Here is a 13,192-nt window from a genome sequence, read left to right as displayed (position 1 = left end):
TTGGTAATAAATTTGGTTACCTTTACAGCATTTATTAACCACATATCTGTAACCACAGCCAGTATAAATCCATATGGCAATCATGTAGGATCAGTTGGTTACCAGTTTGTGTCAAATCCACAGACTGTTAAACCATTTTTAGGATTTTCTGTAATGTGGTCATCAACTGTCAAACTCACCATGCCAGTGTAACAGTGTCCGGTGTTTCTTGGCAAACTTTTATCATTGCTGTATACATGAATAAATCTTACATAAATTAAAAAACATAAAACTGGGCTGTAGCGTTCTCACCATCAATGCTTTTCTCTTGGCTACACTAACTTTACAAATACTTTTTACTTTTATACTGAAAATAATTGAATGTCCATAAACTAGTAAGGAAAATAAAAATCCGTCATCTTGGATTTACATTCAGTGATGTGTCCAAATCAGTCAAGCTGGTATTGATGGTGGTATTGCTGATATTTGCCTATTCTGATGACATCACCCAGCTGCTATTGCGACAGCATCCAGTTGGTTGCGTCTTGTTACTTTGGCTAGCTTGAATGGTTGTTGGAGAGCTGGAGCCTTCCCCATGTCTAGGTGTGTCCAAAGTAGCTGAGGTTGGAGTCACACCACGACCTTGTTGTCCTTAACGCATTTGTAGTCGTGGGAAATGGCAGCCTCACATAATTGTCCTTTAAAATCGAGCTCAAGGGTGAACTCAAGGTCGCGCTACAAAAGATAAACAAGAAACAGAAAACTCAGTATGTTTTCTGAGATCATATAGATCTCAAGCAGTGCCGCCCATTTTCTGACTAACAAATGGAAGCTTAAATGTGTAGTAATTTCCAGTCTTTACCCAAATAACAAGACAATGGTGAGAGTAATGGCAATCTGAGACATCTACTTTGTTGAGATGGTATAACATTAACTATACCAATCTGTACACATAATATCAGAAGATGGCCTGAAATAACTTATTCAAAAATGTCTTGGTGGCTTCCCTCACTAGTCTCCTTGCACGGTTGCATAGATTTTGAGATCTGTCCACTCCAGACAGATTTACCATACAGTAAGTACCCACAGTACTACACTGTATGTACTTCATTTCTGAATGATTATTGTAAATAAGGTCCAAGATGTTTTCTGTGTCTTGGAAATGTTCATGTATCAATCCACGGATTTGCCTAAAGGAAAATGAGTGCTAAAGTGCTGATTTGTGTGAACAGTCCTCATATTTAGGGAATAACCCTGTTGTGTCTGATGATTTGTGGATGTTCATGCTGGTTATATGGTCGCAAATAGAGCTCCACTAACGCGTCACTGGTTAAACAGCTATTTCATCAGACACAAGGTGGTTATTCCCATTCTAATCCAGTTCCATCGTTTGCACGATTTATTTTTCTGTAGCTAATTCGGTCAGTGAGGCTTACCGTCAAGCCGAGGCAGCACCGCTCCAACAGCAGTCAGGGCGCAGAGTTATCCATCAAACAACAGTAATTCTGTATCAGAATCCACATCAGTATTTCTGTATGGTAGCTTAAATTCACCCATTTAGGCGGCGGTATGCCACTTTCTCTCACTGTTAGCTAACAGCGCTGGCAGCGCACGCAGCCGGTGTTCTGTTGAATTGTGCATCTCGTCGCATAAACCGACAGTTCCACATCCCGACAATCAGAACCTACATCAATACTTAAGTATGGCAGCTTAAATTCACTCATTTAGGCGGTGGCGTCAGTATGTGGCTTTCTCTCGCTCTCAGCTAACAGCTAGCAGCGCGCGGCCGGTGTTATGTCGGATTGTGCATCTCGTCAGTTCCGCATCCCAACAATTATACTCCGCATGCGTGCAGGACAGAAATGACATCTCATCAGAACACTGGTCAGGGCGCGGACTAATACGAGGTCTATTAGAAAAGTATCCGACCTTATTATTTTTTTCAAAAACCATATGGATTTGAATCACGTGTGATTGCGTCAGACAAGCTTGAACCCTCGTGTGCATGCGTGAGTTTTTCCACGCCTGTCGGTTGCGTCATTCGCCTGTGAGCAGGCTTTGAGTGAGGAGTGGTCCACCCCCTCGGCGGATGTTCATTGTCAGGAAATGGCGGAATGATTTGGGCTTTTTTTCCATCAGAATTTTTTCAGAAACTGTTAGAGACTGGCAGCTGGAAACCATTAGAAAATTTTATCTGCACCACGACGCGCGGTGGAGCAGCTTCTCTTTCCATGACAAAAACTCCTGTAACAGTGAAATGTGCCGTTCATTTCCAAACTGGACGCTGTGTTTTATCCGGGACGTCGTCTGACTAGCACAGGAATTGTGAAAAGATGTGGACATCAGCACTTTTTCGGCACATTGAGACAGACGTGCGGAGGAATTCCGCGCGTCGCGGCGGTGCCGCATGGCTCAAAGCAACGCCGTGATGAAGCCTCACAGGACATGTTCTGGCATGTCCAGGCACATCCACAATTTCTCGGATAATCACTCGATGGAAAAACCACCGACAGCTGTCTGAACGCCATCTCAAAGCCGTCCTGTGAGACCAAAACGGAGGTGTTCCTTTGTCTCGCTCCATCAGCAAATCAGTCGTGACGCACGAAGCCTCCGCTCAGCTTTCCATGACAAAATCTCTTGTTAAAAGTGAAATCTGCTGGAAAATGGCTGATGTCCAGCTCTTGTGATAACCAGAGAAAGTGCACACGACGGTCTCGGATCCATAGAGCCATCCGTTTAGAAATGATCCGGTGGTTTGTGGCTCTCGATGGCGGCACGGAGCGCGGCGCGCCGAGCATCCTTAAAGCCGTCCTTAAAGCTGTAGTAACAGTCCTTATTCTCTGTGAAGCCCGTAAAATTTTCACCGAAAGCCAGATAAATTTTTCTAATGGTTTCCAGCTGCCAGTCTCTAACAGTTTCTGAAAAAATTCTGATGGAAAAAGTCCAAATCATTCCGCCATTTCCTAACAATGAAAATCCGCCGAGGGGGTGGACCACTCCTCACTCAAAGCCTGCTCACAGGTGAATGACGCAACTGACAGGCGTGGATAAACTCACGCATGCGCACGAGGGTTCAAGCTTGTCTGACGCAATCACACGTGATTCAAATCCATATGGTTTTTGGAAAAAAAAAATAATAAGGTCGGATACTTTTCTAATAGACCTCGTACATCCAAATGTGAAACAGTCAAATATTTTGCCACCGTTACCCAGATATTTTACGGTCTGAAATCTCACATGATTAACCAATCAAATTTGTGGAAAAAATGTAATTGGATTAGAATTAGTGTTTTTCCTTTACGTATGTCTGTGAAAATGAAAACAGAGGGACTGTGTATAAAAAGAGCTCAGATCAGAATTTGTTGCAGTCTCACTGACTTGTCTTGATTGTTTAGTTTAGACTCTTTTGTGGTGGTGAAAAATTTGTGTCACTGTCCAAAATACTCAAGGACCTGACTTTCTTTTTCAGCTAGTTGTAGAAAAAGGTATTTTTTTTTTTGCCAACATTGCTTTAATATGGAAAATGTGAACGTAACAACTTTATTTGCTTCTACAGTACAGAGGATTTTGTCTTACCACATTCTTCTCATTTGGCCTGAGAGCAATACTGCCAAAAATCTCCTCTCCCTTCTTGACAGTTAGGTAGTCCTCTAAGTAGAAGACTGTCTGCTTCCAGTGTGTGCTCGGAGCATCTGGAGCTGAGACACAAGATGGGAGGAGAAAGGAAGCAAAACATTGACATATAGGTGCAACAGAAGGATTGTTACCAGTGAGGGAGCTTAAAACTTAATGTGGACAAAGATTATTTTTGATGAGTACTCAGCAGCCTTGTGGATGTTGGCGTAGAAAAATGCAGTAAAGGTCACTGAGTCATCGAGGCAGATCGAAGAGGAACTACTTCACTGCTGCTCAGCCTTGGGCCCAACCGACAGAGCCAAACATAGAACCTCCTCTACACAACATTATGTAAGCACCGGATGCATGAATTTATTAAAATACATTTATGTAACAATTCAGGCTTAGATAAGGTTCCACATTACTGGAAGAGTTTGGTGATTCCTTCAATGAAAGCACTGGGACACCTTGTGCCAATACCACCAGAGTGAAGCCAAGACCTGTGAAGTGCCGAGCAATACTCCTGTTCCAAAGAAGATAATTGTAATGTAGAGCCTTGAAGCTAAAAGATGATCTACAACTTGCCCATCTCACAGACTTTCCAAATGCTTGTAATTTTGTGATGTTCTTCAAGGGACTTTCATTGGGTTCCTGTACTTGGCCTTCAGAAGTGCATCTGTATGTGGTGAACTTATAGAGAGGTTCACTTATCTCCTCGACCTTTTTGAACAGGAGACACCTGGGAAAAGCTTATGGAGTGATGCGGTTGCTGCCAGAGGTGTTTGGCAAGCTGATGCCTTTGCAGGAGAAGTAAGGTCCAAGTCTTTCAGGCCCTGGTGCTGCTTGTCTTGACTTGGGTGCTACTCAGTGACCTAAAGCAACAACAGGATGTCTTTGGTACTTGGTCTCTTTGAAGACCACTGGAATGACTTTGTACCAAACAAGCAGTTACTTAGGGAGACTCAAATCAGAAGTACTTGCATTGTGAGGGAGTGCATAAGTCTGTGTATTGTCCAGCATGTAGGTGTCTCAGTGTTGAGGACCCTGTAGCTGGAGAAGGGCAAGGGGACACCCGTGTTTCACCTGGCTACTTCACCTGGTTACTTTCGAGAAGTGGGGAGGAATCATTTGGTTGCCATTAAGGATCCAAGGTAGTTCTACCATGAAGACTCTGGAGACTAGAAATGGTTAAAGTTTCACTCTACACTCTGTTGTACAGACTGTTAGCATAGTTTTTGGTGCAGGTCCCGATCTTGATTGTGAAGGGGTACATTAATCTTTGATCCTCTCGTTGGAAGAAGACAGGCATAAAAACAGGCATAAAACAAGGACAAACTGGTGGTGGTGGAGTGGAGGAGGGAGCCTTTCAGGCCAGAAACAGGCAGGCAAACAACAGAAAAGTGAGCAAGAACTGATATTGAATTTAAATATTGTGTATATTTTCTGTTGGTCGTGAGTTGAAGATTGAAAGGGCCCAGCTGCTTTCTATTTGATATACAGCTGTTACTGATTAGTAACAGCTGAGTCTTCCTGGTAGAACTTGTATGACACTATATTTCCATGGTGTAGTGGATGGGCAAGCATGCAACACCAACACATACTCCCAGACTTAATTACTTTGTATTACCTTTGCCAAGGAGGTCTTGTATGTTGGTTTTCTCAATTATGTGAAAACATAAACCATTTTTATGAAGGTCATTAGCAATATCAGTTGCTTTAAGAAAAAGAACTTGTGACAGTTTGTTGATGAAAACTGGTTAATACTTTCTGCTAATTTTGGTGACTTTACTTTTTATTCAATAACTTGCACATATACTGAGAAAAATGTACTTCAACTGCATTTTATTTGGCATTATGTAACATTCTCTAAGGTTGGGTAGGTTTTGGTTTCAGAGTCGTGCCAAAGAAATGTTCAACACTCAGTTTCATCAAGAAAATGCTCTTTCTGGTAGATTAAACAATACATACAATTTACTGGTTCACTTGTAGAGTAAAGTCTACATCAAATAAATTCACCCAAATTTTACCGATTGTAGGGTTATTGTGTAAATGAAAGACGGGACAGTTGCAAGTTCCACCGGTGGACATCATTGGTGGAACGTGATTAAAGCAGATTGCATGAGCCACTCCATGCCGATGTGTCCATGACACAAAGACACAGGCAGTATGATCATGTGTGACTATAACTCATCAGTATCATCATATGTGAATTCAAGACCTCACACGTATCAGTTCCGCCCCACTATGGCGACGACCATAAAAGTGAAAGATGCTACAACAAAGCTGAATTACAAGACAGATTATTTTTGTTGATTCTGGAGGATATTTTAAGTATACTTGTTAGATTTACAGTACAATGCATTGTAGCACGCTAGCCTAGATGTAGAAGATATAAGGCCTTCAAGCCCATCAGGCTGGTGATAATCCCCAGAAATCACAATGTGAAGTGAGTGTCTACCTCCCAGCAGGACACCAGTCTCTCCAAGGTTACTTTCCCAGACAAGGCTGATACTGATTTACAGCTAGGTGGACTGAGACAATGCAGATGTGTTTTATTTAAGTGCACACACAGGATGTCTGGAGCACACACCTGAAATCAAATCCCAGGCTACATATTGATAGTCCAACTCCTGTCTTACAGTGAACCTGCTGTGGATAGAAGTGGTATTACTTAATTGGTAGAATGGGTTGACACAGGGTCACTGTTTTAACCCACAAATGTGGCTAAATGTTTAAATGTTCTTGAATAAGTTAGATGTTGTACTAAACTACTATGTTTTCTATCTAACTTTTGTCTCATATGAATGTGTTGAAATGTTGTGCTTTTAAGATGGGCTCCCATTGCTGATTTTTGGCCACAAATGGCATCCCGTTTCTTAAAATAAGGAAATCGGCCTGACTGTCCACAACAGCAGTCTAAAGTTGTGATTACAGGCAACACTGAACTCATCCTCATGGTATGAGAGCTACTAGGCGTGCTAACAACGGCAATGTGTGCAGTCTATGTACTACAGTAATATCTGTCATTATAACAAGACATTGTACCAAAGCTAAAATTTATCTGTTAATATGTGAAAACTGTCTTTTGCTGAAGTGTGCAGCATGCCTTTCATATGGTTATGGATGTACATTATATTTCCAGATGAGATTTAAAAAGGAAAGCAGATTGCTCCAAAACAGAAAACAATCTGCACTGTATTTTAATTTTAGCCTTTATTTGTAAACCAGCATCAAAGTGACTGAACAGCCAAATCCATATTTAAGCAGAAACTATTTTTTTCAAGATGCACTGAAATAAAGTCTAAAGCTATCTGGAAAAGTAAAAAGGACATATTACTCCCCCACCCCCATCTGCACAGATTACATCTGATTGTTCACTTTACATCTTGTTATTCATGGTGTCACATTAAAACCTTCCCTACCGGTCACTACAGTCTACAACACTACTCTTACCACAGATTACGCATTTTCAAGACCTAGTGAGGTATCCAATTGTTTGTTTGGATCTGCCTCACCGGTGGAGAAGCCGGTCTTCTTGTGACACTTGGTGAACTCGATGTTAAAATAGGTGACAAGGGCGTGGACATAATCATTGCGTTGTATCTGCAGACAGAAGGCTGAGGTGAAGGCTAAGTCTTCTGGCTTCACAGTGTAAATGTCCACTTCCTGGAAAACAGCAAATGTTAACTTTAGTTATCACGGTCAAGGAGGTCATGCGTTTTTATTTTCAGATGCTATCTGTCTATATATTTCTTTGTTTGTCATCAGGAGATCTCAAAAGGACATAAATGGATGTCAATTAAGTTAGTTTGAGAGATGACCTTTGGGTCAAGTAAGAGTTTATTAAAGTTTGATGACAATCTGGCTGAAAGCCTATGATCTTCCTTTGATCTAAGAGATCAAAGGAAAATGTCAACAGAGAAATAAATAGGACTGTTACACTGTGGCAGAAGCATGTGCTTTCTGAATGATCATGTGGACTGGTTTATATTGATCTGGATTCCTTTGATTTTAAATACAGGATCAAAGCAATTGGCAATTGGTTTTCTTTTCATAACTCAATTGTAAAATGGTAAATGGACGACATTAATATGCTGCTTTCATGCTCAAAGTGCTTTACAGTAATGCCTCACATTCACCTATGTAAAGATGTGATCTCGATCTAAGGTCATCAGTCAGGATCAAAGGAATAATACCACAATAAAAAAGAAAATGATGAGAGAAAATGTCGACACTGATCCTGCCCTGTCCAGAATCATTTAATTCATTTCATTTCATTTATTTATATAGGGCCAAGTCACAACAAAGTCGCCTCAAGGTGTTTCACACACACACAAAAAAAATTTGGCATCAGGAAAAGGAATCAGGCATCAGAAAGACAACAAATACAGTAGAAATTGTCAGCATTAAGCAAGAAAAACAAAAGAAATACTAAGGTGATCACCGGCCACCAGCCCCAAGCCTCAGCAAAAGACCTAGAATCTAAATTAAGCTGAGGCCACAGCATGCTCTGTTTCCTAATAAAATGAATGAAAAGATTAAAAAGCATAGTAACATACTATGCCAATATTCTAGCCATACGAAGGGGAAATTAAGTGCGTCTTAAGTCTGGACTTGAAATTCTCTACAGATTCTGACTGTTTTATTGATGCAGGGAGATCATTCCACAGAACAGGGGCACAATAAGAGAAAGCTCTGTGACCTGCAGGCTTCTTATTCACCTTAGGGACACAAAGTAGTCCTGCACCTTGAGAACGCAAAGCCCGGGCCGGTACGTAAGGTTTAATTAGGTCGGCTAGGTAGGGAGGTGCCAGTCCGTGAACAATTTTATAGGTTAGTAGCAGAACCTTAAAATCTGATCTCAGTGGGACAGAAAGCCAATGAAGAGACGCCAAAATGGGTACAATGTGGTCAGACTTTCTGCTTCATGTCAAAAGTCTGGCAGCAGCATTTTGAACCAACTTGAGAGCTCTAATGCTGGAATCTAGAAGACACAAACGCATGAATCAAGGTCTCAGCATCAGCCATAGTCACAGGTGGCAGAAAGCACTCATAATATCTCTAATTTGGAGGTCAAAGGACAACATAGGATCAAAAATTACCCCTAGGTTCCTCACTTTGCCAGTGTGATGTATGACACACGAGCTTAGGCTAAGTGTTAGCTGGTCAAGTTGATGCCGATGTCTCACTGGACCAAGAATCATCATTTCAGTCTTATCAGCGTTTAAAAGTAGGAAGTTGCCACATATCCAGCTTCTCACTGATGCAAGGCAATCTCCTAAGAATTTTATGTGGATGAGATTACCAGCAGTTATCAGCATGTATAACTGAGTATCATCAGCATAGCAGTGAAAGGTAATGCCAAAACGCCGCAATATCAATCAATCAATCAATTTTATTTATATAGTGCCAAATCACAACAAACAGTTGCCCCAAGGCGCTTTATATTGTAAGGCAAGGCCATACAATAATTACGTAAAACCCCAACGGTCAAAACGACCCCCTGTGAGCAAGCACTTGGCTACAGTGGGAAGGAAAAACTCCCTTTTAACAGGAAGAAACCTCCAGCAGAACAAGACTCAGGGAGGGGCAGTCTTCTGCTGGGACTGGTTGGAGCTGAGGGAGAGAACCAGGAAAAAGACATGCTGTGGAGGGGAGCAGAGATCAATCACTAATGATTAAATGCAGAGTGGTGCATACAGAGCAAAAAGAGAAAGAAACGAAAAGAAAGAATATGTGCCCAACGGGTACTATATAAAGGGAGAAAAGCAGGGGGCCTAAGACGGACCCCTGTGGAACCTCAAATTTCATGTCACTAAGGTTAGAAGTAGTGTTATTGTACAAAACACAGTGAGAACGGCTGGTCAGGTATGATGTCAGCCATGCAAGGGCACTCCCAGTAATCCCCAAATAATTCTCCAGCCAGTTGAGTAGAATATGATGATCCATGGTATCAAATGCAGTACTGAGGTCTAACAACACCAGAACCGTAGTAGTGTCCGAGTCCATTGCAGTCAGAAGATCATCATTCACCAGTTTAGTGAGTTGTCAGCACGCCTAGTGAGATACCATCAAATTCAGTAAATCTGGCTAATACCTCAGTGATGGCACCCACCTCAATAGCAGGGTGTAGTGGCTGGGTTAAGGCATTTTGGGATATGTTTAACCTAATGTGTTCTGTTTTCTTCAAAATAATCCAAGAAATCTTGTGCTGTAAAAGGAGAGGGACTTACAGGTGGTTGCCCATGAATAAGTGTTGTCACTGTGTCGAACAAGAACTTTGAGTTATGCTTGTTTTTGTTGATCAAATCAGAGTAATAGGTCCGCTTTGTAGCCAGTAGTGCATGTTTATAGTCTAAGATCACATCATGCCACGCAAGGTGGAATACTTCTAATTTTGTACTACGCCATTTTAGTTCTAGACCTCTAGCCTTATGCTTGAGGTCACGCAAGCAATCATTGAACCAAGGTGACTGTGTTTTTTTTTGGGGGGGGGGGGGTTAATAAAGGTGGCACAATCATGTCGAGTGTAGTTTTGAGTACTGAGTTTAAACTATCCACAAGACTCTCTACTGATTGGGCATTTTCCAAATGTGATGCTAAGATATCAGGCAGTCTAGCTTCGAGTTCAGTCACAGTTGAGGAGTTGATGCATTGCCGCAGTGATAGATAAGGTTGTTGTTCCACTAAACACAGCAGCGAAACTGTAAACCTAATAAGTGACTGATCAGAGATCACCGATGCAAGAGGCATGATGTCAAAATTCATCGCAGTAATACCATGTACAAGAACCAAATCCAGGGTATTTCCCTTAATGTGTGTTGAGTCAGTCCTGAATGTGTTGCTGAAATCCTAATGCATCCATAATTTCCATAAAAGATTTGCAGAGGGGATCAGAAGGCTTATTTATATGAACATTAAAGTCACCAATAACCAGAATGTTATCTGCACTAGTTAACAAGTTAGAGATGTACGTACCAAATTCATCTAAGAATTCAGAGTATGGGCCGGGAGGCCTATATACAGTGACAAATAATACGGCTGATTTTTATCCTTCTGACCTTGGCAATATGTAGCATCGTGGGCAGAACGGAGAATCAGATGCTCAATCGAGTTATATTTGTGGCCCCCAACAGCTAATAAGCTAAACTTAGATTTATAGATAAGAGCAACACCCCTGCCTTGTGTCGCATCAGGAGGGATGTGACTAAACGTGTACGCCAGTGGACAGGCCTCATTTAAGGGGAGGACAGCTGTAGGTTTAAGCCAGGTGTCACATAATCCAATTATATCTAAGTGATGATCCATAATTAGATCATTAATCAACAATGATTTTGAGGACAGTGATCTTATGTTAATGAGACCCCAGTGGGGTTGACAGTTGGACTGTTTGAATTTAGGGGTGGTTCCAAAGTAGCACATATACTGTAAGATGCCTGGAAGTAGGTTTAGGTTTGAGACATTCTACGCGGGTTGTAGGTAGCAGACACAAAATATTTGATATTGCTGGAACAGCCAACAGACCATCCACAATTTCAACATCATCCAATGTAGTAATAGTCTCAATAGTCTCAACTTGATGAATTTCCCTCCTTGGCCTTGATTTTCTGCAGTTGTTCTTTTGCCATGCCGCCGGCGTAAGGGGAAAAGCGGCGTGGTGACTGTCCTATCTCTTCTTTTCTTGATATTCTTGCTGGACAGAGATAATCTCTGCAGGTTTCTTGTAATGTGGAGGACAGCGTCACAGACCGTGACGTCATCATCATGAGAGGCGGTTGTTGTTTTTGAAGCGGTAACTGTCTGTCTGCTCCCCATGCGCTGACCTTCCTGCTTATCAGTGCACATATGTTCTGATAAGATGAGTTGATGGTGTGACGTTTGTTGCAGCCAAGATATCTGGAGCCAAGGTTATTTAGGTGAATCCTGTCTGACATGAAGCGGCTTTTTATGTGCCAAAAAATATTAAAATTGTCAATAAATCCAACCTGTTGCTTGAGGCAGGCTGATGACAGCCAGGTACTTCATCCAAGGAGTCTGCTGAAGGACTCACAACCTCTACCGAGTGTTGGGATAGGTCCAGAGATAAAAGACACTCCTGGGTGAAGCGTTTCCAGTAAAAGCAAAAAGTCTTTCTTTCGGGCCCAGATTTATTCATGAGGATATAAAATGAGCCAGCATGAATAACAATCTTCTTAATATGTGGGCGTGTAGACATAATGTCTGGTAGCATAGCTGCCATCTCTCTGACTGATATGTTAATCACAAATAGATTTTCAGTCCAGTCCTCGTATTTTTTAATCTTAATTACAGGATCAACTCAATCTGCAAAAAGGATCTTTGTTCATTATTCATGATCAATTTGAGTGACCGGGACTAAAGATCAGCAGTCAGGATCAGAGGTCAGCAATCAGGATCAAAGAAATAATCCTTCCACAATAAACAAAAATGCCAACAGAAACAGTGTAAACACATGAATGTTGGACGCTGGCAGAAGTTGCTCCTTCAGGTTTTACTTCACTTCGTGGATACTGATTTTACATCGAAGTCTGTGAGTTTCGTCTGTCGTATTAGAACCAGGCCTCACAACAGCAGGACAAACAACACCCCCGCTCGCACATACAGTGTGTGTGTTTGTCAGTCCTTCTTGATTATTCACCGCGGCGATTGCGTGCAAGCATGTGAAAGCCCACAGCTTGAAGCCTGCTCGCGGTGCACACGCTGTGTGGGTGTCCTCACTCGAGTCTCCGAGGACGGAGGCTGCGCGCAAGCCCGCCGCATCTAAATCCAGCACAACTTTGCAAGTGTGCTGACAGATTTAAGACTCCAGAGTACAAGCGGAGCAGGTGCGATTCTGGTTTGCAGAGGAAACAACCTGCTCATCTCGTCTGGATGGCTGCGGCGTCAGTGTGACAGATGATGATTTAACACCTCTGTCTGCTCCAACGATGCCGCGGCAGTTATCATATGCAGCAGACTGGAGGAGGAAGACAAAAAGCTGTCATTTTAAGGTGTGATGCCTGAGTGACAGTTGAACAGGCTGCTAAGTGGGCGGATCCAACACAACGGCACACATGCATGGGAATTGATGGAAGGGGTTTCTGACCAACGTGCATCCTCCAACGGGTTATAAGACGATTCATAACCGAAGTGACATAACATGGAGGGACATCTCGCTGTTTGCTTAGAGTGAGGGCTGATGTTTAAATCATGATTGATGGATGATAAAGTCAAATTTGGGAGCATGTGTCGGACTCTGTAGTTTTCTCTGGGCCCCTCCCCAATCGGACCGGGAGTGACATGTTTAGCCGCATGTTCTCCTTGAATTGCTGGCTGTCTGAGTGGTGTCCAAAAAATGAGGTGGGCTTCATAGATAATTGGCAAAGCTTCTGGGGAAAACCTGGTCTTGTTAGGAGAGACGGCATCCATCCCACTTTGGATGGAGCAGCTCTCATTTCTAGAAATCTGGCCAATTTTCTTAAATCCTCCAAACTGTGACTATCCAGGGTTGGGACCAGGAAGCAGAGTTGTAGTCTTACACACCTCTCTGCAGCTTCTCTCCCCCTGCCATCCCCTCATTACCCCATCCCCGTAGAGACGG

General features: G+C 42.3%; 1 protein-coding gene across 2 annotated transcripts in view; it reads right to left on the bottom strand.

Moving 5' to 3' along the window:
* Positions 1-464: 464 nt before the first annotated feature.
* LOC117504243 (protein arginine N-methyltransferase 8-B-like) overlaps positions 465-13,192 on the bottom strand; it is a 50,607-nt gene continuing 37,879 nt past the window's right edge. Inside the window, exons 8-10 of one of the 2 annotated variants that reach the window (XM_034163645.1) lie at positions 7,110-7,260; positions 3,556-3,677; positions 465-714 (exon numbers count right to left, since the gene is read on the bottom strand). In XM_034163645.1, the coding sequence (XP_034019536.1) occupies positions 610-714; positions 3,556-3,677; positions 7,110-7,260 (378 nt within the window). In that variant the 3' untranslated portion in view covers positions 465-609. Of the gene's footprint in view, positions 715-3,553; positions 3,678-7,047; positions 7,261-13,192 lie in introns of those variants that run through there. The other variant, XM_034163646.1, reaches the window with a different exon arrangement.

The sequence above is a fragment of the Thalassophryne amazonica genome, chromosome 22, assembly GCF_902500255.1.
Source record: "Thalassophryne amazonica chromosome 22, fThaAma1.1, whole genome shotgun sequence".
Taxonomy (NCBI): domain Eukaryota; kingdom Metazoa; phylum Chordata; class Actinopteri; order Batrachoidiformes; family Batrachoididae; genus Thalassophryne; species Thalassophryne amazonica.
Note: the sequence above shows the minus strand (reverse complement) of the source record. Positions and strands in the feature narration are given on the sequence as shown.